This window comes from Bubalus kerabau, chromosome 4, assembly GCF_029407905.1.
Source record: "Bubalus kerabau isolate K-KA32 ecotype Philippines breed swamp buffalo chromosome 4, PCC_UOA_SB_1v2, whole genome shotgun sequence".
NCBI classification, from domain to species: Eukaryota; Metazoa; Chordata; class Mammalia; order Artiodactyla; family Bovidae; genus Bubalus; species Bubalus kerabau.
The window spans coordinates 110686165-110714009 of NC_073627.1; the positions used below are offsets into that span (position 1 = coordinate 110686165).

At 41.8% G+C, this 27845-nt stretch overlaps 1 protein-coding gene across 6 annotated transcripts in view; it reads left to right on the forward strand.

The window, feature by feature from the left end:
* The window catches only part of TJP2 (tight junction protein 2), a 128952-nt gene that overhangs the window by 11183 nt on the left and 89924 nt on the right, over positions 1-27845 (forward strand). For 5 of the 6 annotated variants that reach the window (XM_055578260.1, XM_055578256.1, XM_055578258.1 and 2 more), the window contains one exon: positions 19091-19211. Coding sequence is in view for 2 of the 6 variants with exons in the window: in XM_055578254.1 (XP_055434229.1) it covers positions 19091-19211 (121 nt within the window). In the remaining 4 variants the exon portion in view is untranslated. Of the gene's footprint in view, positions 1-1153; positions 1246-19090; positions 19212-27845 lie in introns of those variants that run through there. The other variant, XM_055578257.1, reaches the window with a different exon arrangement.

The window sequence follows — 27845 nt, forward strand, 5'->3', positions numbered from 1 at the left end:
GGAAGTCGTGCTCAGTAATTGTGGCATACCGGCTTAGTTGCTCCGAGGCATGTGGCATATTCCTGGATGATCGAACCCATGTCCCCTGCATTGGCAGGCAGATTCCTGTCTACTCCCCTGTGCCACCAGAGACATCCCTTTTAATTTGACTTAATTAATTAATTTACTTTTGGTTATCTGTTGGTTGGTTTTGCATGGCCTTTCTCTAGTTGCAGCAAGTGGGAGTACTCTTCCTTGTGCTGGTGGGTTTCTTACTGCAGTCGTTTCTCTTGTTCCGCAGCCTGGGCTCTAGGGCTTCAGTAGTTGCAGCATTCAGGCTCAGCAGTTGTGGCACATGGGCTTGGTTGCTCCATGGCATGTGGAATCTTCCTGGACCAGGGATCAAGCTCATATTCCCTGTACTGGCAGGTGGACTCTTATCCATTATGCTACCAGGGAAGTCCAAGAGGATGTCTTCTTGCCACAGACTCCACCTTTGGATCCAGTGGAAATAGCAGATTTGAGAGAGAGGAGGTGAGGGAAGGGGAAGCCCTGCAGCCAAGAGGGGGTTGGAGAGTAGGGCTGAGATATTCTCCTATCTCAGAGGAAGAGCGCTTCTGCCAGGGATCAGGAAGAGATGTGCTGTCTGAGTCCTCAGATGCAGGCAGGTTACCCAGGAAGGCACTAGAGCAGAGTAGGAAAGAGCTAGAGCAGAGCAGGAAAGAGTCAGACCTGGGCTTGAATGTTGCCTCTGCCACTTAGGAGCCGTGAGATCTAGGGCAGGTTTCTCCACTCTGAGCCTTAGTTTTCTCTTTGTAAAGGGGGTCAGTAATACTGCCTTCTCCCTGAATTGCTGTGGTTCGAGTTTCATTGCTTTCATGATTTTTTTTGTCTCAAGTCTACACTGTTCTGTCTTGAGAAGAAGTTTTATCCAGCCTCCCACGCTCTCAAACCAACGACCATAAGCTCCTTCTGAAGGAATAGAATTTGGCTTTGAGAAGAAGACGGAGTTGTTGCAGCTTTTCTTCAAGTTCTCCTGCTCCTCATGGTCACAGCTCAGCTTGTCATTTGCTTCGGACCTTCCCTCCTCTTTCTCTGTCTTGTCAGATAATAGCCCAACAAGCTGCATTTCTTTCTCATGATGGAGTTGCGTCATCTCATTTCCTCTCTCGTGTTTGTGACTACACTTTCACTAGAGGCTTTCTCAATCTGACATCACTAAGATGACCTGTCGGCTCTGCTTTTCTGTTCTCTTCTGCAGCGTTGGTGAGAATTGATTTTTCTCTCCATCTGGGGTGGTGAGATGCATGCTTGGTTTTGGAATTTTAGTCAGTTCCCTCCTGGATCTTTGTGCCTGGTCATCAACATTGTTGACATGCCCCGATTCCAATTTGTTACCTCGTTCTCTTCTCCAAGAGAAGCTTATCTCTTTTAAAAAAAGTTTTATTGAAATATAGTTGATTTACAATGTTGCATTTTATATATATATATGCTTTACATGTTTTTAAAAATAATTTTTAAAATTATTAATTTGTTTTTTGCTGGGCTGGGTCTTTGTTGCTACACACGGACTTTCTCTTCGTTGCGATGCACAGGCTTCTCATTACAGTGCCTTCTCTTGTTGTGGAACACAAGCTCTAAGCACTCAGGCTTCAGTAGCTGTGGTGCATGGGCTTAGTTGCTCCATGGCATGTGGGATCTTTCTGAACCAGGGATCAAACCTGTGTCCCCTGCATTGGCAGGTGGATTCTTAACCTCTGTACCACCAGGGAAGTCCCAATATATATGCTTTTAAAGATTTTTTTCCATGATAGGTTATTATAAGATATTGAGTATAGTTCTCTGTGCCATACAGTAGGTCCTTGTTGTTTATCTATTTTATATACTGTATAGTAGTGTGTATATGTTAATCCCAAACTCCTAATTTATCCCTCTCTTCCCCCATCTTTTCCCTTTTCTAACCACAATTTTATTTTTTATGTCTGTGGGTAGAAGCCGATCTTGAGTGAGCTTTTCTTAGTCCCACCAGACACTTGATCTGACTTTGCAACACAAGCCCTAGATGCCATCTGGAGATCCCAAGTCTTTCTCAGTTGCACATAATACTTTTACATGAGATTTAACTTCTTCCTCTCGTATTTTGTTGGGTGCAGCTTCCAGAGAACAGATCATTCTCAAAGTACCAGATGCTGGCTCATCTTGAACATGGAGCATTTTTCTTTTCCCAGTTGATTTTCTGTAAAGCATATATGCTAGATCAAATCACAGACTGGACGTGTCCAGGCAACCCCACTTCTTCTGGGGTTTTGTCTTTTTCATCTCACTTGATGAGAGCTTTTCCTCCCCCCGCAACTTTAGGCAGCATTACGGATTGAATTGTATCCCTCTCATTCATATGTTGAAATCTTCACTCCTAGCACCTCAAAATTGATCTTATTTGGAAATGAAGACTTAATTGAAGTAATCAAGTAAAACTGAGGTCATTTGGGTGGGCCCTAAGCTAGTATCACTTGTGTCCTTATAGGAAGAGGAAATCTGGACACAGACACATACAACACAAAGATGATATACAGACGTAGGGAGAAGATGGCCATCTATAAGCCGAGCAGACATCTCTGCCTCGCAACCCTCAGAAAGAACCAATCCTCTCAGCATTTTGAACTTGAACTTCCAGCCTCCAGACTGTGAGATGTAGATTTCTGTTATAATGGCACCAGTCTGTGGTCCTCTGTTACATCAGCCCTCGCAAACTAATACAGTCAGAATAAGAAATTCTGCCTGGAAACCAGAGAGATGTTAACACAGCAGCTGTTGTGTACACTCCACCGTCTCCCACTGATGTCCCAGGAAAGCAGGATGGGGGATCACATCATCAACTTCTTCTGCTTTGAACTCTGAAGTTTCTCCTGGGTTTGCCCAAAGTACCCATGTGGGGCAGGATGACACTCCTCCAGGGGTCCCACATTAAGGCTCTGAAGCCAGTTTGACCACAATACTGTGATCACTAAACAGGGCTCTGGTCAGAACCAAACCTGTGTCTGATGGCCAGGCAGTCCACCACTGGAGAGGACTGGGTCCAGGCCTGGATCATTGTGGAACTCAAACCCCCCAGTGCTGACCAGGACTCCTTCTTAACCTTTGATTAATCTTCTCGATGGCCCAGGAGACTCATCCCTATCCTCTGCACATGCCTAAACCTGTAATTTGAATTCATTTTGGTTCTACTTTTGATAGATTAAACACAACATATTTGAGAGGGCAGAAGAAAGAGTAACCTAACCCTGTCTAAGGGGTTCAACTAAGGAGAGCTTTCTGGAAGAAATGAAGACATAGCTGATTAGCAAGGAAAAGAACACATTTACATAACACATATGCTGGAAATTACACATGCTAAGTGCTTTACATGTAAAAACTGATTTAGCACTTTTTAAAAAAAAATTTCTCTGTTATTTCTTTTTTTCCCTTCTGCTGCTGCTGCTGCTGCTAAGTCACTTCAGCCGTGTCCGACTCTGTGCGACTGCATAGAAGGCAGCCTACCGGGCTCCCCCATCCCTGGGATTCTCCAGGCTAGAACATTGGAGTGGGTTGCCATTTCCTTCTCCAGTGCAGGACAGTGAAAAGTGAAAGTGAAGTCGCTCAGTCATGTCTGACTCCCAGCGACCCCATGGACTGCAGCCTACCAGGCTCCTCTGTCCATGGGATTTTCCAGGCAAGAGTACTGGAGTGGGGTGCCATTGCCTTCTCTGTTTTTCCCTTCTAGTTTTATTGAAATATAATTGACATACAGTACTGTGTAAGTTTAAGGTGTACAGCGTAATGAATTGACTTATATACATCACTAAATGAGTATCACAATAAGTTTAGTGAACATTCATCATCTTGTATAGATACAAAATTAAAGAAATAGAAAAAAATTGTGATAAGAACTTTAGAATATACTCTCAACAACTTTCATAGAAAACATATAGCAGTGTTAATTATATTTATCATGTTGTACTGTACCTTCCTAGTACTTATTTATAACTGGAAATTTGACCTTTTGACTGCCTCCCCCAACTCCCACCTCTAGTAACCACGTATCTGGTTTCCTTTTCTATAAGTTTGTTTTTGAAGAATAACTTACCTACAGGGCTATGCTAGTTGCTGGTACACAACATGATGATTTGGTATTTCTATATATTTCAAAATGATCACCATGTTATGTCTAGTTATAATGTCACCATAAAAGATATTACACAGTTATTAACTATATTTCCCATACTGTACGTTTCATACCCATGACTCATTTATTTTGCAACTGAAAGTCTGTGCCTCTGATTTAGCTTTTAAAACAGGCCTGTGATGTCAGTGCTATGATTAGCCCCACTTTACAAATAATGAAACTGAGGCATAGAGACATTGAGTGACTTACCAATGATCACTACACTAGTTAGTGGTGGAGCTGGACTTCAGTTCTGGGTGGTGAGGCACTCCAATTCATGCTAAGGAAGTTGAGGGCACGTTTCGGCAGGTGAGATGTGAGATTGTGTGAGCTGCTCTCCAGCCAGGGCTTCCCAGGTGGCTCAGTGGTAAAAAAAAAATCCTCCTGCCAATGCAGGAGACGCAGGAGATCCCCTGGGTCAGGAAGATCCCCTGGAGTAGGAAGTGGCAACCTACTCCAGTACTCTTGCCTGGAAAATTCCATGGACAGAGGAGCCTGGAGGGCCACAGTTCATGGGGTTGCAAAGAATTGGACATGACTTAGCGACTGAGCACATACACTCTCCAGCCACTGGCCACAGACTGCTGGATCTCCATACTTCACACCTTGTGTAGTCCCTACCAAGTTCTGGAGCTTCTGTCCCTTTCCAAAAATTGCAGAGCAAAGGTGACTAATATCTCCCTAACCCGACGAATGGCCAAGCCCTTCTTGATTTAATCCAGCTCCTGTCAGTGTTCTAAACTCTGTGCAGTGCCACTGCTCATCGGCTCCCAAGCAAGAGATCTGCTAGAGTCCTGCAACTCTAGCTTCAGAATAGAAATGTAACATGAACACAATTTCTTTTCCATTTTCTTTCTTTTTTTGGCCACACAATGTGGTTTGTGGGATTTTAGTTACCTGACTAGGGATTGAACTGGGGTCATGGCAATGAAAATGCTGAATCATAACCACTAAGCCACTAAGGAACTTCTCCCTCTCTCTTTTTTTTGGAGGGGGGGGCAGTATAATTTTTACAACATTAATAAGGAGTGAATTTCCCTCATATAAGGAGTTTAAAATTTTTTTATCTTTTAGGAAAGAGGTACTTGTAGAATTACTATGTATTCAAGTTATTTGAGAGATATGGTCTTTTGGCTTTTAATTATTCAGGCTCAGACAGTAAAGAATCTACCTGCAATGCAGGAGACCTGGGTTTGATCCCTGGGTTGAGAAGGTTCCCTGGAGAAGGTAATGGTAAACCACTCTAGTATTCTTGCCTGGCAGATCCCATGGACAGAGGAGCATGGTGGACTACAGTCCTTGGGGAACCAAAGGGTTGGACATGACTGAGAGACTAACACTTTACTAGCAGAAACTAAAAATCTGTGAAATATGGTAAGGAAGAACCTTCCCAGTTGGTGAGTAACACCTAAGCTGGGCCCCTTTCCTCTGCTTTCTACAGCAAGCCTGGGGACACTATTTTCTCCTTTTTTTTTTTTTTGATAGTTTTCATTATTTACTTTAGCCCCTGGCTTCCTATATCCTTTAGTCAGTCTCCCTGTTTTCCCCACAAAACCACTCAGCCTTGGGCTTTTTTTTTGTAGCTTCAGGGAAGGAACAGAAGTGTGTAAGTACTCCTTATGCTTGCCTGCAAAGAAATTAGGATTTTTTTTTTTTTTTTTTATAATAAGGGTTTCTTTTTTTTTTTTTTTAATTTTATTTTATTTTTAAACTTTACAAATTGTATTAGTTTTGCCAAATATCAAAATGAATCCGCCACAGGTATACATGTGTTCCCCATCCTGAATCCTCCTCCCTCCTCCCTCCCCATACCATCCCTCTGGGTCATCCCAGTGCACCAGCCCCAAGCATCCAGTATCGTGCATCGAACCTGGACTGGCAACTCGTTTCATACGTGATATTATACATGTTTCAATGCCATTCTCCCAAATCTTCCCACTCTCTCCCTCTCCCACAGAGTCCATAAGACTGTTCTGTACATCAGTGTCTCTTTTGCTGTCTCGTACACAGGGTTATTGTTACCATCTTTCTAAATTCCATATATATGTGTTAGTATACTGTATTGGTGTTTTTCTTTCTGGCTTACTTCACTCTGTATAATAGGCTCCAGTTTCATCCACCTCATTAGAACTGATTCAAATGTATTCTTTTTAATGGCTGAATAATACTCCATTGTGTATATGTACCACAGCTTTCTTATCCATTCATCTGCTGATGGACAGCTAGGTCGCTTCCATGTCCTGGCTATTATAAATAGTGCTGCGATGAACATTGGGGTACACATGTCTCTTTCAATTCTGGTTTCCTCGGTGTGTATGCCCAGCAGTGGGATTGCTGGATCATAAGGCAGGTCTATTTCCAGTTTTTTAAGGAATCTCCACACTGTTCTCCATAGTGGCTGTACTAGTTTGCATTCCCACCAACAGTGTAAGAGGGTTCCCTTTTCTCCACACCCTCTCCAGCATTTATTGCTTGTAGACTTTTGGATCGCAGCCATTCTGACTGGTAGAAATTAGGATTTATGGAGGTTTCTTGAAGAGATATTAGGAATGGGGGAAAGACAGAGGAGATGGACAGAAGGGAGGGAGATACAAATACATCATCTCATTTGTTATTTAAAGCCACCCCTGCGTGGTGGTCTTCCAGCTTTACAGATAATGAAATAGGTTCAGAAGGGTCAAGTAACTTGTTCAGGGTCCCATGGTGTTGACAGCAGAGGTGGGACCTGAGAAGACCTGATTTCTTCTCATTTAAACTCAGCTTTCTTTCCGTGTATGACTGGGCACCCCAGGAATGGGTGAGGATGACTTCAAGGTCTCATGCTGGGAGAGCCAGGAGGAGGATGCAAGAAACAGGAAAGGCAAGAAGCAACTGCTGCTGGGGGCTGGGCAGTGGATTGCTTCAGGTAGATACCAGGTTGAGTCGGCGGGGGTGGGGGGGTGGGATTGGAAGGACAGATTTGGTATATCCAGTTGAAGGTCATGGTATAAACCCAATACAGTGCATTTTGAGACTGGCTGTGAAGAGAGAAGTCAAGTTTGAACTGACAGGGAGGTGGGTGTTAAATCTAGGAGAGGCACAACTTTGAACTCTGTAATTCTTTTGCACTGTGTAGTCTGTTTTTCTAACTGTGTTCTAGTGGCTCATTTGAGTAGCAAATATATAAAGATGTATTTTAAGGAAGCTATTGGGGGTTGGCAGGGATGAAATGATGCCTTAAGTCATAGTTTATTTTGTTTGTAGTGGAGTTAAAAAAAAAAAAAAGACGGTTTCCCTGACTCTTCTACTTTTAGTTAAGGCTTTTTCCAGCTCCCTGTAAAGCAAACCACACCCTGTATAACAGCCTGTTTGGGGCATTAGTTCATTTCCATTTTTATACTTCTAAAACACAGGAACAGTTAGAATACCCCGTGAAAAAGGATGTCTACTCTTTTCCTCCAGCAGGAATAAATAGACATCATCAGTTCAAAGGGAAGGTCAGTCTTATCTGTGAATTTGTATATCCAATTTTAATCATTCAGAAAGAGAACTTGAGCATCCTGATTTAAAAGGTTTTTGGATCATATATATTTAACAATTTATAAAAAAATGAGTGATTTTCAATCAAATAGTTGTAGTTATAAAAATTTCTAGAACTCTAGAAATTGGAGTTAACCAAGTAAATGAAAATTCCGAAGACTTTCTAGAATTACAAAGAAAATAGCCATGTAATTACATATCTGTTTATAATTAAAAATATTGGGGGAGGGGGGTTCCAGAAAGTTCCAAAAGGCAAAACTTGAGTTTTCAATCCACACATATCTGTATGTATTACATACATATTACAAATTTTGACTAAATTTATTTATTTTTTCTGTGTTATTGTCCTCATGTAGTATTATGAGGGAGCTCATACAAAGATGACAATTTTTAAAAAAGAATAGAAAACTGAACAACTCATTCATGGAATAAAAACAAGTTCTTTCTAGCTACTTGCTAAGGGAGAATTCCATATAAAAGACAAAATTTTAATTTTGTATGAGATCATCATAGATAAGAATCACTTTGTAAGTTATGTTAAATGCATCAGAAATTCCTATAGAAAATTAAACTTTAAAACATGCCATTTTTAAAGTATTGTGTCAGTTTCATTGTAGTAAAACAGCTCCCAACAGCTAATAAGCTTAGCTTGCTTTTTTGTTGTTGGTAACTCAGACTTCATTTATTGTTTGAGAGGGTTGTGTAGTAATTTTTATTGCACGTCATTAGGAATACAAATTGTTAGAACAAAGACTGTTATGTAAGTATAATTACACCATCCTGTATGATTAAATGAGGGCTGTATTAGAGCTTTTTTGAGCAGTGACAGCTGTAGCCAACTAAGTTCAGCCTGTAAAAGAATTCCAGTGACTGACTGGTACTAATTGTTTGTAGAACAACCAGTGGGAGTAATATTCATGAATACTATGAAAATGAAATATTTCAAGACCAAATGGTTTGTCCTTTGTCTTCACTTCTTACTTGTGGTCAGTTATAGTACAGTATCCATGGGAGATTGGGTCCAGGACCCCCAAGGATACCGACACCCAGAGATGCTCAAATACCTTATATAAAATGACATAGTATTTGCAAACAATGTGCAACCTATTCTCTTGTATACTTTAAATCATCTCTAAATTACTTATAATATCTAATAGTGTAAATGATGCATAAATAGTTGTAACTACAATGTTTAGTTCAGTTCAGTCGCTCAGTTGTGTCCTACTCTTTGCGATCCCGTGAATCGCCGCACGCCAGGCCTCCCTGTCCATCACCAACTCCCGGAGTTCACCCAGACTCACGTCCATCGAGTCAGTGATGCCATCCAGCCATCTCATCCTCTGTCGTCCCCTTCTCCTCCTGCCCCCAATCCCTCCCAGCATCAGAGTCTTTTCCAATGAGTCAACTCTTCACATGAGGTGCCCAAAGTACTGGAGTTTCAGCTTTAGCATCATTCCTTCCAAAGAAATCCCAGGGCTGATCTCCTTCAGAATGGACTGGTTGGATCTCCTTGCAGTCCAAGGGACTCTCAAAAATCTTCTCCAACACCACAGTTCCAAAGCATCAATTCTTCGGCGCTCAGCCTTCTTCACAGTCCAACTCTCACATCCATACATGACCACAGGAAAAACCATAGCCTTGACTAGATGGACCTTTGTTGGCAAAGTAATGTCTCTGCTTTTTAATATGCTGTCTAGGTTGGTCATAACTTTCCTTCCAAGGAGTAAGCGTCTTTTAATTTCATGGCTGCAGTCACCATCTGCAGTGATTTTGGAGCCCAAAAAGATAAAGTCTGACACTGTTTCCACTGTTTCCCCATCTATTTCCCATGAAGTGATGGGACTGGATGCCATGATCTTCGTTTTCTGAATGTTGAGCTTTAAGCCAACTTTTTAACTCTCTTCTTTCACTTTCATCAAGAGGCTTTTTAGTTCCTCTTCACTTTCTGCCATAAGGGTGGTGTCATCTGCATATCTGAGGTTATTGATATTTCTTCCGGCAATCTTGATTCCAGCTTGTGTTTGTAGATTCTGTGTAAATAGTTGTGAGTACAATGTAAATGCTACATCCTATAGTTGCCAGAGCTAGGCAAACTCAAGTTTTGCCTTTTGGAACTTTCTGGAATCCCCCTCTCCCAATATTTTCAGTCCAAGGTAGGTTTTATCTGTGGATAGTAATCTATGGATATGGAGGGCTGACTATAATATTATAATCGGGAAGTGGAGGCTCATAGTCTGTTACTATTATTGGAAAATAATTTAGCGCTTATCAGTTCAGTCCTTTCATCAAGAGGAAAATTGAGGTTTAGAAAGCAGTTGAAGGGTTAAGTTACTGACCATGAAACTTTTTTGCTCATACACCCCATCAGATTTTTAAGCATACTCTATAATATATATGAGTATATAACTTTATAAATTATATACGTTGGGGACTTCCCTGGTGGTTAAGACTCCAGGTTTCTACTGCAGGGAACACAGGTTCAACTTCTGGTTGGTAACTAAGATCCCACATGCTGTGTGGCAAAATACACACACACACACACACACACACACACACACAGAATTATACTTTTATGTAATTTAAAATATATTAGTTCCAGAAGCAAACATTACAAATATTTAATAACAAATGCTCAAACTAAAATTTTAATGGACAAGAGACAAAAAAGAAATAGATGGTTTAATATTTTCTTTCCACACCCCAAAGATTATTGGTATATGCACCCACTTTGGAGACCACTGTTTTAGGTCCCTTAGATTAAAAAAAAAAATGAAATTTGCTATCAAGAAAGAGATTTTGTGGAAGAAGAGTTCACAATTTGGGGGACATGGACTTGGGACACTTATTAATTGTGAATGTCTAGGTTAGTCAGAAGTATTATAGGACGATGCTCCTCGATTTTACTTCCCTTCTGTGTATGCATTTGTTTAGATAAGTAGCAGTAGAACTTACATTGCATTAAATAGAAAAGAGCTTGAAGAAGTGGTCAAGGAGGCATGTAAATCAGAACTCTTTCAGAATAACAAAAACTCAATTAAAACTAAGTTTCACAAAAATGAATTCATTATCTCAGTAAAAATGTACCAGATACCTCCTAGCATGGTCAGGCATAGCTGGATTCAGAAACTCAAGTGATGTCATCACATTTCTCCTCATACTGTTTTTCTTATTAGCTAGTGGTGACCCCCCCTCTACCTGGTGGGGAGCATGATTGCCAGCAGCTCTAACTTCCTATCAGCCCTGGTTGTCAACACCGGTAGAAAGGGGACATTTCTCTCTGAAAGTCTTATTTTCATCCCAGGGAAGGCTAGTCCACCCAGTTTGGGTCCTGTGTACCATGACCCATTAGATGGACCCCTATGATGGAGCATCCACCTTTACCCCATGGAAAAAGGGTAAGAAAAGTCCTTAAGGCTAAGAGGAGACATTTAAAAAAGGGAGAGGGTTAGGTTCTGAATATCTTCTAACAGCCTTATTTTCATGCCAGCAGAGCTCACCCATGCTGGGTTTTAGAGGTAAAGATATTTGGGGACTTCCTTGGCCATCAGTGGTTAACATGTTGCCTTTCAATGTAGGAGCATGGGTTCAATCCCTAGTCAGGAAGCTAAGATCCCACATTGCTCTGGCTAGAAAAACAAAACGTAAACCAGAAGCAATATTGTAACAAATTCAATAAAGACTTAAAGATGTTCCACATTAAAAAAAAAAAAAAAAAAACTTATAAAAAAAGATAATTAAAAAGAAAAAAATTGTTTCTCAATTAATCTTTGCTTTGCAACTGACTCAAGCAGAAAGTTTATAGCATGTAGAAATGCATTCGGAGAAGGCAATGGCACCCCACTCCAGTACTCTTGCCTGGAAAATCCCATGGACAGAGGAGCCTGGTGGGCTGCACTCCGTGGGGTCGCTGAGACTCGGACATGACTGAGTGACTTCACTTTCACTTTTCACTTCCATGCATTGGAGAAGGAAATGGCAACCCACTCCAGTGTTCTTGCCTGGAGAATCCCAGGGATGGGGGAGCCTGGTGGGCTGCCGTCTATGGGGTCGCACAGAGTCAGACACGACTGAAGAGATTTAGCAGCAGCAGCAGCAGCAGCAGAAATGCATTACCATAAATGACAACTGGAACTCCCTTCTTCAGTGTCAAGTGCAGTCTTTTAGAGAGAGGTATATTTGTAGACAGAGAAGGCGATGGCACCCCACTCCAGTACTCTTGTCTGGAAAATCCCATGGACGGAGGAGCCTGGTAGGCTGCAGTCCATGGGGTCGCTAGGAGTCGGACATGACTGAGCGACTTCACTTTCACTTTTCACTTTCATGCACCAGAGAAGGAAATGGCAACCCACTCCAGTGTTCTTGCCTGGAGAATCCCAGGGACGTGGAGCCTGGTGGACTGCCGTCTCTGGGGTCGCACAGAGTCGGACACGACTGAAGTGACTTAGCAGCAGCAGCAGCATATTTGTAGAAGGAGCAGATCTGCTTCTGATTTTAGTTCACCCAGAGGCATGCAGGCTTTTTGGATCAATTATTACCAGACCTTGAGATAAATCACCTCCTGTGCCATTAGTACTTGAAGGATTAGTGGCCTCAAAAGATTTATGTGCGGATTAATTGGGGAGTGTACATTAGATCGCTGCGTTTAGAACCACCATCATCCTGCAAATCATTTTCATTAGTGGTTTATTCAAAATTCTCTAGCCTTACATAATACTGACATTGCAGGGAAATCTGAACAAGGCTTTTATTTATTTATTTATCTGTGGTTTGGCCTTGGCCTCGCCCCCACGCCTTACCCCCCACAGTAGAGTTTAATAGCACTGGCTGGGGATGCACTGAGCATCTAAAAGTAGAGCGGCTTCCAGTGTTGCAAAGATTACTTCATCTGCTTCAGCGGAACACTGCCCCAAATTTCCTTGACCTTGTACTGAGAGGGACAAGATGAGGTACAAGAAATATATGACTATTCTGGAAGCAGCAGTGGGCATCACTCCACTTAACAAAAGAGAACTTTTACCTGAGAGCAGAAGACACGCGAACCTTTGGCAGCAACCTGGGTAAGCAGAGGAGACCAGAAGGTGCTTTGTGTGTGTGTTTGGGGGCCCAGGTGGACTCAAGGGTCATCCCTCTCATGAGGGTAATAGATGTCGAGTTCTTCATTGGGAACTTGTTTCTTTCTTTTCCTTTTTTGTAGTTAACCTCCCATTTGTTTAATTCTCATCAGAATTTTAAATAACACTACTCCCCAAAGCAATTTATATATATATATATATCTTGTTTATCATTATTCATTTCCTAAGCCCACTACCTTTTTTTTTTTTATGGCTAAAGTTAAACTCTATTTCAAGTTCAGCCTGAGCTCGCATTCCAAATTTGTGTTGTCTCAATAAATGCAGATCGTTTCTTCCTGGCAGATATGGTCTCCCCAAACTGAATTAAAGTAGTTAGTAATGAAATTAATGTATAATTTTAAGGAAATTCCTGGTCTAGCAGTCAAGAAGATGAAGGAATGCATGTGTTTTGAGCCCATTTTTGCATTCAGATATTTTAATTTTATGATTTTGAAAAAATTTTTACATGGTCTATTAATGTAGCAGTTCTTGAAAGGAAGTAAATTGCGCCTCATTTTTTTTCCAACAATGCAAGTATTTTTCTGACTGAAGTGTACATGCAGACTTTTTCAGGTAATTACTTCTCTTGAAGCAGCAGTCTTTTCTTCAACATGTCTTTCTTCAGAGCCCCCCCATCCCCCCGCCTCGATCTACCAGTTGAAGAAGGGTTAAGAGGCTTCAGTTCTGATTTTCTTCTCTGAAGTCCCTCTTTTGTGTCTTTTACACGTTGAGAAGTTTAACTGAAAGTTCCTGTATGATGCACATGCAGGGACTGAATTCAATTTTTAAACTGAACAAGCCAAACACTTGGCATTCACTCAGGGATCAGCTTGAGGTATCTGTGTAGCTAATGGTATTTCTTTTTAAAAGAAAATAGAAAAAAAAATTAAAAATAAATAAAAAGAAAATAGTCTCTAGCTTATTTTTATCATATAAACAATATACATTCAGAAATATAGAAGAAAAATTGTGATCCATAGTTCTACCTTCTGAAAGGTGGAACTTTTAGAAGTTCCTATATAATGATTTAAGTCAGTAGTTTGCAAGGGAGGAGGTGCAGTGGCAGGAATTGTCCCCTAAAGGATATTTGGCAATTTCTGGTTAGAGTTTTGGTTGTTCCAACCCTGGGAGGGTGGAGGTGGTACTGGTATCTAGCAGGTAGAGACCTGGGATGCTGCCCAGCCTCCTACAATGGACAGGACAGCACTCCCTGCCTCCCTCCCCACTCCCACCCACCATGCAATAAAGAATTATCCAGTGCAAAATGTCCATAGTATTGCATAGTATTGCTGTTGAGACACTTGAATTAGGCAGATCCTCTTTGACACTAGAAAGTAGTTTTTATTGGAAACAAACTAGATGTTTCTTTGGGAAATTTCAGAGGTGGTTTAGAATGGAATCCTGAGGCAGCAAGATGATGATGATGATTTTGCTGCCCTGGTGGCTCAGAAGGTAGAGTCTGCTTGCCAGTGCAGGAGACCTGGGTTCAATCCCTGGGTCGGGAATCTCCCCTAGAGAAGGAAATGGCAACCCACTCCAGTTGCCTGGAGAATCCCCATGGACAGAGAAGCCTAGTGGGGTCCCCATAGTCCCCGGGGTCACGAGAGTCGGACACGACTTAGTGACTAAATCTACCTACCTACCTGAAAGTAAAAGGAAGTGTATATATGTGCAGAGGGTGCAAGAGGTATAGAGTGACCCTAGGAGAGGTGATGTGGGTCAGTGTTTAGTGACAGCTATGGAAAACATGTTGTAATGACCAAATTGTGATTCTTCAAGTAGCCCCTAGAGATTGGGCATAACTCTTTGTCCCAAAATGACAGAAATGTAGAGCTGGGAGGACCTTTTGTCAAGGATGGCAGGCAAGCTTCATATATCATGCCAAAACCTGTTGATGGGTGGATAACAGAGGATCAAGTTAGGGAGGATCCCCAGGCCAAGTATGGAATATTGTGAATAATGAGTGATACTTGTTCTAGACATATAATTTGGAGAACTGGGAAACTGCAATACACATGCTATATATCTTTGCCATTCCTTAGTTATAATTTAGTCTTCAAATTTTACAAGTGTGAAACAGCCTCATTTGAGTCATCGTGATCGAAGACTTAGCCCTCAGACAGCAACTGGATGTTCTTAGTTTCTGGCTCAGGACCAGTCATTAAAGGATTCACTCTAAACAAACATGCATGACTCAGATGTATAAATTGACTGCCACATTATTCATTTCTTTTTGGAGATAACCTTTTCCAGCCATCAAAATGAGTAAATGCCCTAGGTAGAACCACCTCTGGTTATCCTCAATTTCCCAAGTCTAGCCAAACAGAAGTCAAAGCATTCATTCCAAAGTGATCCTTAATAAGGAGAGTTGAGTGTTCCTTTTTTTTTTTTAATTCCCTTAAAAAAAATTTTTGTTTAAGCCTGATGAAATATCTCTGCATCTCAGGTCAAGATCTTCCTTATAATACTTTGAGTTCTTTGAATATACGTGGACAAAATAGTATTTTGCTGATCCTCATTTTTTTGTTTGCTGACTTTATCACTTGACACAGCCTTTCTGTGGACATATTAATATCCTTCACTAACCTTGTAGTAAACTCTCCTTTCCTGGCATCTTAGGAGGCATCTTATCTCCTACTGTTTAATTTTGTAAATAAGTTCTAAATCCTTCAGCGGCACCTTGATATCTTATTTCTCGCCCTTTCATGTGCATATGAACCACTCTATTAAGATGCAGGTTCTAATGCTGTAGATGTGGTGGGGCCTGAGAGTCTGCATTTGAATATGCTTGTAGGTGATATTGTCAGCTTTGGTGATGCCCACCCAGTGGATGGTCCATGACCACACTTGGAGGAACAAGCATCTAGAGCAGCCCTTTCCATGATATCCTACTTGTTCCCTCTTGACCTCACGGTTCTCTGACCTTCCTAAAAATTTTGTCCAAATACCTCCTCTCCCTGCAGCTGTTAGACATCTCAGTGGTTAGAAGGTAGGTGATAAGTTGTGCTTCTACGGAGGGAAATCTGCCGACAAGCATTCTGACTGGAGATTTCTCTTGAGCTGGTTGACTAAATAGTGGGGCCAATATTTCTTCCAAGGATTCTTTCCCTTTCATTCTTTTCCAGAACTATTCCAGTTGCTGCAACATACATGTAATACTGCAGAGTAATTATGAGCAGCTCCTTTTGGGTTTTAGAACATAATTGGAAGTCAGGTCATGATTAAGTTTTCAAGACCTCAAGGAATTCTTTCACTACCAGCCCCTTCCTCCTTTTAGTACTTTGTCTTGCTTCTGCAAACAGAGCTGTGCTGGGGTGTCTACTCTACTAACTAATCATATGATAGGTCAAAACCAGCTGCCAACCAGTTGACTGAATGTTGCAAGTTTATTGAAGCACAGATTGGATAACTTGCACATGTGTTTATTGACCCCAGTGCCCAACACGATAGGTACACTGGCAAATATTTTGCCATTGCTTACGGTTTTAAAATAGCCCTAGGACTTCCCTGGTGGTACAGTGGAGAAGAATCTGCCTGCCAATGCAAGGGACATAGGTTCAATCCCTGGTCTGGAAAGATGTCACGTGTCGCGGAGCAATAAAGCCTGGTGTGCCACAACTTCTGAGCTCGCGCTCTAGAGCCCGCAAACTGCAACTACTGAAGCCCATGTGCCCAGACCCTGCAATAAGAGAAGCCACCACAACGAGAAGCCCGTGCGCCATAACAAAGAGTAGCCCCACTTGCCACAACTGGAGAAAGCCTGTGTGCAGCAACCAAGACCATGTGTAACCAACAATAAAAATAAATTATTTAAAAAATAGCGACAAGTAGAGAAAAAAATTGACATCCAGGGACTGCCCTGGTGGTCCAGTGGTTAAGACTCCATGCCCTCAATGGAGGCTGCATAGGTTCAATTCCTGGTTGGGAAACTAAGCTCTCACATGATGTATGGCATGAGTTGGCATCTGATTATTGAGCCACTTATGGATTTTCCTTTTAAAATTTTGTGAAGTTTTCCAGCACTAACTCATGTTACCTGACAAAAATTTTACATATTTGTCAATACTATTGAATACCAAGTGTATTTAGTTTTCTTCCAAGCTTTTCCTTAATTTAAAGGTAGCCCTAGTCAGTGTTGGAGAAGGAAATGGCACCCCACTCCAGTATTCTTGCCTGGAGAATTCCATGGACAGAGGAGCCTGGCGGGCTACAGTCCATGAGGTCGCAAAGAGTCAGACACGACTGAGCAACTACCACTAGTCAATAGTTTGTATTTCAGAAATGGCTGATTGTTATTTGAGTTTCTATATATGTCAGAAACTTCAGGCAGTATCGTAAAAGATAGTTAAAATCAGGATGTTGTCACAATGCAGAAAACTGACTTAATTCAAAAGCAAGCCATTTCAGTGAAAGAGGCAAAACTCTCTTTGGCGTTGATACACGTAGGAAAATTTCATGCTAAGGCCCAAAGCATAAGCAAGTCCATCTTGATTTGCTGGGCATTTACTTATTGTGGGAAGTAATAACAGAAATGGCACATGGGCCGGGCTCTAATCCTGCTGCTTGCTTTGTAGGATATCCAGATGTCCCTGCATTAGCCTGTACCCACATTTCCTGCTGGTCCTTGGAGAAGGGAAATGGGTCTCCTGCCTGCACAAATAAAATGGACACTCTCTGATTTCTGTTCCATTGTGTAGGGAGTGTTTTGCACAGATGCCACAATATCACTTTGTCTAGCAGACAGAGGAGTATGTGCGAAACTGGAGAGAAGCACATTCCTCCTCCCACTGGATGTGTCCCCATATGAGGCTGCTGCGTTTCCAGCCCCACCCAGAAAGGAGCTTGCCTCTTGTGCTGTTTGAAAGGCACAGGCAGGATGCATAAAAATGTCCAGAAAGCATTTTCTTGGATTGTCTTGGGATGAGGGGTTAAAATAAAAAGTATCTGCCATCTTTTCTGATTGGGGGAAACCCACATGTATAAATATAGAGACAAGCCAGTATTGTAATTCCCTTTTAGTTGAAAATGTTTTTTCTATTGTATACCTTAAAATGATGAATTTAAGTTAAGTGTATTTTACCAAAATTAAAAAAAGTTTCCCCTAGATGTTTTATCACCTGCTGGGTATTTTTTTTTTAACCTAAAAAATGAATTTTTTGTTTGTTTGTTTATTTTGGTTGCACCTTACAGCATGTGGGGTGTTAGTTCCCTGATTAGGGGTTGACCCACTCCTCCTGCATTGGGAGCGCAGAGTCTTAAGCACTGGACCCCCAGAGACATGACATGACATGTATGTGCTCAGTCGTGTCCGACTCTTCGTGACCCCAGGCACTATAGCCTGCCAGGCTTCTCCGTCCATGGGATTTTCCAGGCAAGAATACTGGAGTGGGTTGCCATTTCCTACTCCAGGGGATCTTCTCGACCCAGGGATCAAACCCACATCTCCTGTGTCTCTTGCATTGGCAGGCAGATTCTTTTTTTTTTTTTTTTAATTTTATTTTATTTTTAAACTTTACATAACTGTATTAGATTTGCCAAATATCAAAATGAATCCGCCACAGGTATACATGTGTTCCCCATCCTGAACCCTCCTCCCTCCTCCCTCCCCATTCCATCCCTCTGGGTCGTCCCAGTGGCAGGCAGATTCTTTACCACTGTGTCACCTCTGGACTGCCAGGGAAGTACCCCCTCCCCCCACCAAAAGTGAATTCTTTACTCTTTTTTTTTTTTTTCCTTTTTTGAAGAACAGGACAGCAATTGCACTCCTAGATATATAGCTGAGAGAAATGAAAGCTAGGTCCATGTACACGTTTGAGCATAATAGCTAAAAAGTGGAAACAACCAAGCCAAATGTCCATCAGCTGTAAAGTGGATAAGTAAACTATGATATATCCATACAATGGAGTGGGTTCTGACACAGGCTACACCCTGGATGCAACTTGAAAATTTTATACCAAGTGAAAGAAACCAGTCACAAAAGATCATGTATGAGTTCATTTATATGAAATCTCTAGAAGGGGTGACTCTATAGAGACAAAATTAGATTGGTGGTTGTCTACAGCTGGGAGGAGGGGGGAATTGGGGGATTAAATGGTTTCTATTTTGAAGTAATGAAAATGTCCTAAAATGGATTGTGGTCATGGTTGCACAAGTCTGTGAATATATTGAAAGCCATAATGTAGGTGGGTAAACGCTACAGAATGTGAATTTCAGTGTGTTTCAAGCATCTCACCAAACTGGGAATGACCGTGCTGAATTTTAACAGTAGTGTCTTTTTCAGGGTGCGAAGTACTACCTTGCTGTCATCTCCTTGTGAGTGGGATTGGCATCCCAGCTGCACCTCTTGGCACAAGGGCTCCAGGAAACACAGACACGTGCCAGCAGACAGCCTGCTTTACCCGGTACTTGCCTTTTGGTCTCTCATCAGCTTAGTTACTGGCCTAGTTTGATTAAATAATCTCACATCCTAATCTCACATCCTACAAGTCAAGGCCACCCTATTCGATGTTGCTGGTAATGAAATTGTATAATAGCCAAGAAAATTGAATTGTAATGGCCTGTTTCCCAAAGCTGAGAAAGATCTTACCTGCATTTATGGTCTAGGTCTAACCCTCATTATTCAGAATAAATGCATACCAAGGTATTTTGATGTGTAGGGTTTATAAGTCATTCTGGTAGGTCACATTTTTTCCATTATCTTCGACATAGCAAAATTATATAACAGTGGAAAGTGCTTTGCTGAAAATAAAAAAGACATCAGTCACACTGGCTTCTAAAGATTAATTACGTACAGGCTTTTAGAAAAAGGGCTGAGTATTATCTATTGACTGATTCAGTTTTAAGTACGAATTAAATGGGATTTACAAGGTATTAAATTCTATTTTGACAGATGCTAGGATGTATTTGTTCTTAGTTACACTTTAACCCCTGGTTATAGGCTACTTCATGGCTGCTAGAATGGGGTTAGAATTTTTTTTTTCATGTGTTTGTTTCAAAATTCCTGTCTGTTTAAACTTGAGGACCTTACTGGGTGGATTCCAGCTTCATATCAGTGTTGGAATTTAGTGGAGTGTGACTGGCAGCTAGCTCTTCAAATCCTAGTGTTCCTGCCTTCTGACTACGTGATCGTCTTAATGTCTGAGCTCCAGATCCTTTATCTGTAAAAAGGGCTTGTTAACATGAAGCTGAATGAGTTAACATATAGCAAGCATCGGTCACACACCAAGGCCTTTCTTGGCATCTGGTTGTCCAAATGGGGACACTTGAGTGGGGAATTCCTCAGTTTCCACTGAACTAACAAGGCTAGGTAGGACTGGGTTTTGTTTACTGAGATGTTCTCTATGGAGCTTTTAAACATTCCAAACATAAGAAGACAGATGCTTGCCCCAACCCTGGAAGTGGTTTTTCTGAAAGTAGATTTCTGGGTAGGATCTGTTGCTTTAGTCAAATGATTTTAGAGGTCCAGTATGGATATGGCAAAGGAGGAGCTGGCGCTGGCATTGTCTTTGGACAAGGACTCAAACAAGCTCTTCCTGATAAATGCCTCCATGGTTCTGATTGCCTATACTAGTGACCACATACGCTGCAACATCAGTTTGTTTTCCCAAGCCAGCATCTTACTCCACAGCTCCTTCATAGATAAACACTGAAACCTGGGTTTCTGGGTGAATTAGCTGCAGGCAAGCTTGGGTGGTGCAGTTTTCTCCACATGGCTGTAGCTTCAAATCCAGCGGACATTTATTAAGAGCTTTTTATTTGCCAGGGACTGGACAAGGGACTTTCATCCATCTTGTTTATCCTCAGACCATTCTGGAGGAGCTATTGCCAGCTCCCTTTTGCAAATAAGGAAATTGAGATTCAAAGATTTTAAATGGTTTCCCCAAGATTGCATAGCCTCTGATTCCCAAGTACAGTGAGATTCCTATAATAGCAGCTACAGAACTTGAGGATTTAACTCCTAAACTAGGATAGTAATGGGTTTTTCGCAAGGGCCAGGTCAGATCAATTGATAGTGGCTGCCTGGAGTTAAAGATTTGTAGATACTGTCCCAACTGGTGCTAGTGGTCAAGAACCTACCTGCTAATGCAGGAGACTTAAGAGACACAGGTTCATTCCCTGGGTTGGGAAGATCCCCTGGAGGAGGGCACAGCAACCCACTCTAGTATTCTTGCCTGGAGAATCCCATGGACAGAGGAGTCTGGTGGGCTATGTCCATATGTTCACAAAGAGTTGGACGTGATTGAAGCAACTTAGCATGCAGATACTGTCCACGTTTGTTGAGTAAGAATTTTGTGACCCATTAGCAATGTCTGGCATGGATGGAGGAGGGTCCCTGAAGGCCCTTTACCTGTTTCTCATCATCAGCTTCTACTGCAGCTGCCCTGCTTTACTATCTTAAAGTCTTTGGAGAGCACTATTTGCCCGGCACTTGTTTGTTGCTACTTTAAGGGGCTTTGGAGTTCAGTTTTCTGATGTGGCAAAATCATCTTTGCCTCTTTGCTTTCGGGAAGGATGCTCAGAGTCTGGACAGAGCCTCACTTCCTAGACATGGATTCTCATTGCTAGGTAATTTAGATAGTAACAGTTTAGAGATGTCACCAGCTCTTCCCATAATATGGGTATAGATAAGTGAGTTGAAAGTGAAAATTAAAAACTGTTGCTTCTGTGCTCCGGGAGCCCTGCTGTGGTCCCCTCTCCCCTGGGACTCCTCTTCTGTAGGAATTCCTGGGGAGCTCACAACCAGCAGCCCAACCCCTTCACTTGGAATTGGAGACAGAACAGTAGCTCACAAACTTTAGCTGCATCAGTCGCCTGGAGGGCTTGTTAAAACACAGATTCCTGGGTTCCCCCCCTAGAGTTGCGGCTTCAGTCCCTGGGGTGAGGCCCAGGATACTTGCATTGCTAGCAAGCTCCCATCCAGGCTGATGCTTCAGGTTTCCCCACCACACTTTGAGAACCACTAACCTGGACAGTACTTTTAACAGCTATCTTAGAGTCTGGGCTTGTTTGTAGATAGTGTGTGGCCAGTTTCCCTGCCTGTGGTGAAGAGATTCTTTCCTCAAACATGTAATGAGCACCTCACAGGCTCACACGGCCTGAGGAAAGCTAAGAGGAATGTAAAGGCTTGTCTGGGGGACTTGGGAGTCTAATTTGAGATCAGTAATTACACTGCTGTGTGAAAAGGGCTGCAGAGCAGAAGGCCTGAGCAGTGATTATGTGCGAGGAGGCTCCTGAGGAGGGTAAGTTGTTGGCCAGGTGTGCAGAGAAGGGAAGAAAAACGTGGGGAGGACAGGCTGTACCTCAGAGGCCTGGAGATGCTGTACTGTGAGAAGAAAAGTTGTTTGTGGTGAGAGTTCCATTGTAATTCTGATATGAAGTATCAACTTACAGTAATAAAGATGAAAGCCTTATATTTATTTGGGAGCTTATTACAGTGTACTCGGTACTGTACTAAATATTTAATTGCATTGTTTTTCATTTAATTCTCAGACCCACCTATGAGATATGAGTCTGACTATAATCTTAATTTGTATTAGTTTCCTAGGGCTGCAGTAAAAAAATAAAGACCTATCGCAGACTGGGTGGTATAAACAATAATGTATCGTCTCGTAGTTTGTATTACATGGCTGAGCAACTGAGCTGAACTGATAGTTTGGGAGGCTAGAAGTCTGAAATCAAGGTGCTGGCAGGATTGGTTCCTTCTGAGAGTTAAGAGGGAAGGATCTGTTCCAGGCCTCTCTCCTTAGCTAGAAGGTGGTCATCTTCCAATATGTGTGTCTCTCTGTCTAAATTTACCCATTTTAAGATAGCAGTCACACTGCATTAGGGCCCCCGCTAAAGACCTCACTTTAACTTGATTGGCTCTGTAAGGATCCTGATTCCAAACAAGATCATATTCTGAGGTAGGGAGAGCTGGGACTTCAACATGTGAAATCTGGGGAGACATCATACAACTCACTGTACCATTTTACAGATGCAGTGATGGAAACTTAGAGGGTTTACATAAATCTCACGACCGTTAGGTCCAGCTGTGTAACTTGCCATTTTGATGGCTCAGAAACAGCTGAATAGTGGCAGTGGCATACGTTAAACCTGAGAAGTAGCAGAACCGGGGTTTGTTGAAACCCAGATCTGGTTCATCGTGTGCTCTTTCACCCAGCGCTTCACTTTGTTTACTGGCTTTTCCTTTTTTTTTTTTTCCTGCTATGTCTGCTCATGGTTCACTGGAAAAAGCAGTGGTTTGGAGATCAGGATACCAAGCCGATAGCCTGTTTATTTCTAATTCTTGAGTTTCTGGGTCAGATATTTTTATGTGTCAGTTTCCTATCCTGCCTGTTTAAGGAGAGTGGTGGGAAATTACCAGATTATATCAGGGATCCCCACCCTCCAGGATCTAATGCTGATGATCTGAGGTGGAGCTGATATATATTAATGATAGTAATAAAATGCACAATGAATATAATGCTCTTGAATCATCCTGAAACCATTCCCCACTCCACCCCCACCCTCAGTCTGTGGAAAAATGGTCTTCTGCAAAACTGGTCCCTGGTGCCATAAAGGTTGGGGGCCACTGGAGTATATGAAATTAAAAATTCATTGCTATTAAAACATTAAATCCCTATGCATATGGGCTTCCCTGGTGGCTCAGTGGTAAAGAATCCGCCTACAATGCAGAAGATGTGGGTTTGATCCCTGGGTCAGGAAGATTGCCTGGAGAAGGAAACGGGAACACACTCCACTATTCTTGCCTGGGAAATTGTATGGACAGAGGAGCCTGGTGGGCTACAGTCCATGGCATTGCAAGAGTCAGATACAGCTTGGTGACTAAACCACCACTACCTATAAATACACAGGTTATCAGAGTACAAATGTCCTAGTCTTAATTTCCTTCTCAAACCAACCTAAATATTTTTAAGCAATGTGTTTAGTTATGCACTTGTATTTTAAGTACCTTTACTTGGAATTGTTTCAGCATTCAGGGATTCAAGCGACTTAATTGTCTAGCTGTGGAGATTTTAGACAAGTAGTTTTGTCAGTACTCACACAATAATTCCATATTTTCTTCTTTAAGTATATATAATGAAAGAGCATTGCCCCAAATACTTATGTACAAAGATTTTTGTCACTTTAGCAATTTAAGCAAAATTTCATCATGAGAAATTTGTGTACTATTGAAGTGGAAGAAAAATAAAAATAAGTGTTTGTTCCCACTTTTGAATGCTGTAATTATAGTCTAATATGTTTTCCAAACAAAAATTAGAGTGCGTGCTTCACTCATGAAGTCAACAAGACGGAATGGTAGCCATTTGCCTATCTCTGGAAATCTGAGATGTCTGGATATTTTAAGTATAGCATATATTAGAGATGAGTAATATTCAACCTAGGTTCTGAAACATAAATTTAATTATACTCCTGAATGCTTTAGAGAACCCAAAACCTAAGAATTAAAACATGACTGGGAGCTTGTGATGGAGAAGGAAATGGCAACCCACTCCAGTATTCTTGCCTGGAGAATTCCATGGACAGAGAAGCCTGGCAGGGCTACAGTCCACGGGGTCGCAAGAATCAGACATGACTCAGCGAGTAAACCACCACCACCACCACCACCAGGAGCTGGTGAAAGGGATTCCCAAATGGTGCAATAGTAAAGAATCTGCCTGCCGATGCAGGAAATGCGGGTTAGATCCCTGTGTTGGAAGATCCCTTAGAGAAGGAAATGGCAGCCTACTGTAGTATTCTTGCCTGGAAGGTCCCATGGACAGAGGGGCCTGGTGGGATACAGTCCTAATATTCTTGCCTCGAAGATCCCATGGACAGGGGAGCCTGGTGGGCTACAGTCCTAGTATTCTTGCCTGGAAGATCCCATGGACAGAGGAGCCTGGTGGGCTACAGTCCTAGCCTGGAAGATCCTATGGACAGAGCCTGATGGGCTACAGTCCTAGTATTCTTGCCTGGAAGATCCCATGGACAGAGGAGCCTGGTGGGCTACTATCCTAGTATTCTTGCCTGGAAGATCCCATGGACAGAGGAGCCTGGTGGGCTACTGTCCTAGTATTCTTACCTGGAAGATCCCATGGACAGAGGAGCCTGGTGGGCTACAGTCCTAGTATTCTTGCCTGGAAGATCCCAAGGACAGAGGTACCTGGTGGGCTACAGTCCATGGGGTCGCAAGAATCAGACATGACTTAGCAAGTAAACCACCACCACCACCACCAGGAGCTGGTGAAAGGGATTCCCAGATGGCACAGTAGTAAAGAATGTGCCTGCCAATGTAGGAAACGCAGGTTAGATCCCTGTGTTGGAAGATCCCTTAGAGAAGGAAATGGCAACCTACTCTAGTATTCTTGCCTGGAAGATCCCATGGACAGGGGAGCCTGGTGGGGTACAGTCCTAGTATTCTTGCCTGGAAGACCCCATGGACAGGGGGGCCTGGTGGGCTACAGTCCGTGGGGTCACAAAGAGTCAGACACATACTAGGTCACATACCAGGTCACATACCAGGGGCCTGTGAACCTAGAGCCCTGCCCCTCTCTTGCTTTTCACAGCCACATTTTTTAAAAGGAATCTCTGAACTTACCACCCTTTTTCCTCTCCTCCACCTGCCTCTCTATTCAGCACTTCCTCCTCCTCATATTCCAGCCACTCAGGATCCAGTAACTGGTTTCAGGTACCCTCTGGGCTAGACACACAGGCACAGGGCTACGCACAGCACTGCCTCAGGAAATGATTTCAATCAACAGTTACATTGTGTCTGTGCTACCTGTACTGGACCCCTGGTACTGTGACTGCGTGAGGAAGACTGGAGGCAGCTTATTTTATGATTCCCATTATAATAAAATAATGCAGGGACTTCCTGAGTGGTCCAGTGGTTAAGAATCTGCCTTCCAAAGGAGGGGACTCCGGTTCAATCCCTGGTCAAGGAACTGAGGTCCCACATGCTGCGGGGGCAGCTGAGCCTGTGTACACTAGAGCCTGTGTGCTGCAACGAAGACTCAGCATAGCCAAAAATTAAAAAAAAAAAAAAAAAAAAAGTGATGTAATTAGCTTCTGGTTGGGAAGGGTGTTATCACTGGAGTCCTGATTTTGATACCTCACATTTTCATTAGTTGAGTGGTTGGTGATAGCATGTTTCAGTTCAGCCAAAGTTTTGATTTATTTAGAGGTAATCTGATTGTACAGTGAGATTAGACGAAACACCCTAGATAGGAATTCCCCTACCTAATTCTAATTTTATTGATATTTGAAAAAAATTACTGATTTTTGAAAAAGATACATGATTGATTATAATTATTCATATTCAACATGGATATTTGTGATATAATTATTGATAGTCAAAAAATCAAAATAATTACATATATGATGTTTTTTAGTTCAGATCTTAAGTCTGGCAACTAAAATAACTGTCAACACACTTTGAAAGAGCCATCGTACTATGTTAAAGTTAAATTTGTCTCTTCTGATGGCTTTAGCTCAGTAGGATACTTATGGCAAGATTTAGAACAAGAATCAAAATACTTTAGCAAGTGGAGGATGGTTCCAGGAGAGCTAGAAATAGATCAGGGAGAGAGAAGATTGGTGAAAAATAAAATGTCTTTGGGAAGAGTAGCTAAAACTGCTTATGTGATTTAGTGTATAAAATATAAATATCAGAATCCCTTGAAAATAAAGTGTGATTGATTTATTTAAAAACTTACATAATAATTTTGGAGGCAAGAAAAGCTGAAAACCCGATACATTCCTGAAATTAAATGAAAGATTGCACTTCGTGTTACCCTTACCCTCATGGCCCAGACTAGCAAAGAATTTGATGTACCTTCTACGTGTGTAATTTTAGTCATGATGGTCCCCCACTCTGCTTGCTTCTCTCCATTACTTTAGAAGTGTGGGAAGTAACTAACTTTGATGCAGTCTTAGCCTCCAAGTATACCGCCAAGGAAACTCTTCCAGAGATTATGAGATGGAAAGGCTCAGAGAACAAAGTCAGTTGTTCCAGTCACACGATTTATTCCCCTTGGAAACATGCTTTGAGATGCAAGGGGAAAGGATTTGAACACTTTTAACATAATTAGGTGAGGGTATAAATAAGGTGAAAAGTCTCTACACTCTGGAATCCTATGCTTGCAGTCTTCACATGTCCTGTCTCTGTGCGGTGTTAGCTTTCCCCAGTGATGGTGTGGTCACAGAGACCAGATTTGAGGTTGAACAGGAGGCTTAGCAGATAGAAGGTGTCTGAAGCCAGCATAGGCTTGCCCCATAGGAGGGATGCAGGCCAAGTATACTTGGCCAGTATCTGTAGCTCAATAGTAATTTGCCTGCATTTGGGGGCAGAGTATACATGTGGCCAGAATTGAACATAATGGGTGTCACCAATGGGTGGTCCATTTAGGGATGACATAGCTGTCAATCTAGAGGCAACATGAACTGGGCTTTATTATGTATTATTAATATTTTATTAGGAAATATTTATTAATAATATAAATAAAATTGTAAGTTAGATATTTAGTACATTTATTAATATTTTATTGGGCTTTTCTTGTGGCTTTATTAAATATTAATATTTAAGATTTACTTTGTCCTTCATTGGAACTCTTCCATTTATAAGTGACATTCTTATTTGTTTCTTTATTTTCATCTATACTTAACACAAAAGCACTTCATTTATTCTATTTTATTTTTAACATATCTTACTAACATATTATCTATACTATATACATCTTATGAATTGTGCCTGAGTCTTACAAACCATGGGACTTTCCAGGTGGCACAGTGGTAAAGAATCTGCCTCAATGCAGGAGACTTGGGTTGGATCTCTGGGTCAGGAACATCCCCTGGAGAAAGAAGGACATGGCAACTCATTCCAGTGTTCTTGGCTGGGAAATCCCATGGACAGAGGAACCTGGCAGTCTAGAGTCCATGGGGTTGCAAAAGAGTCAGACATGACTTAGCAGCTAAAGAACAACAACTTACAAACTACTTGCTTTCTCATTATCTATGGAAAATAAATCTTAGGAATTTCATCCATCTGATTTTTACCT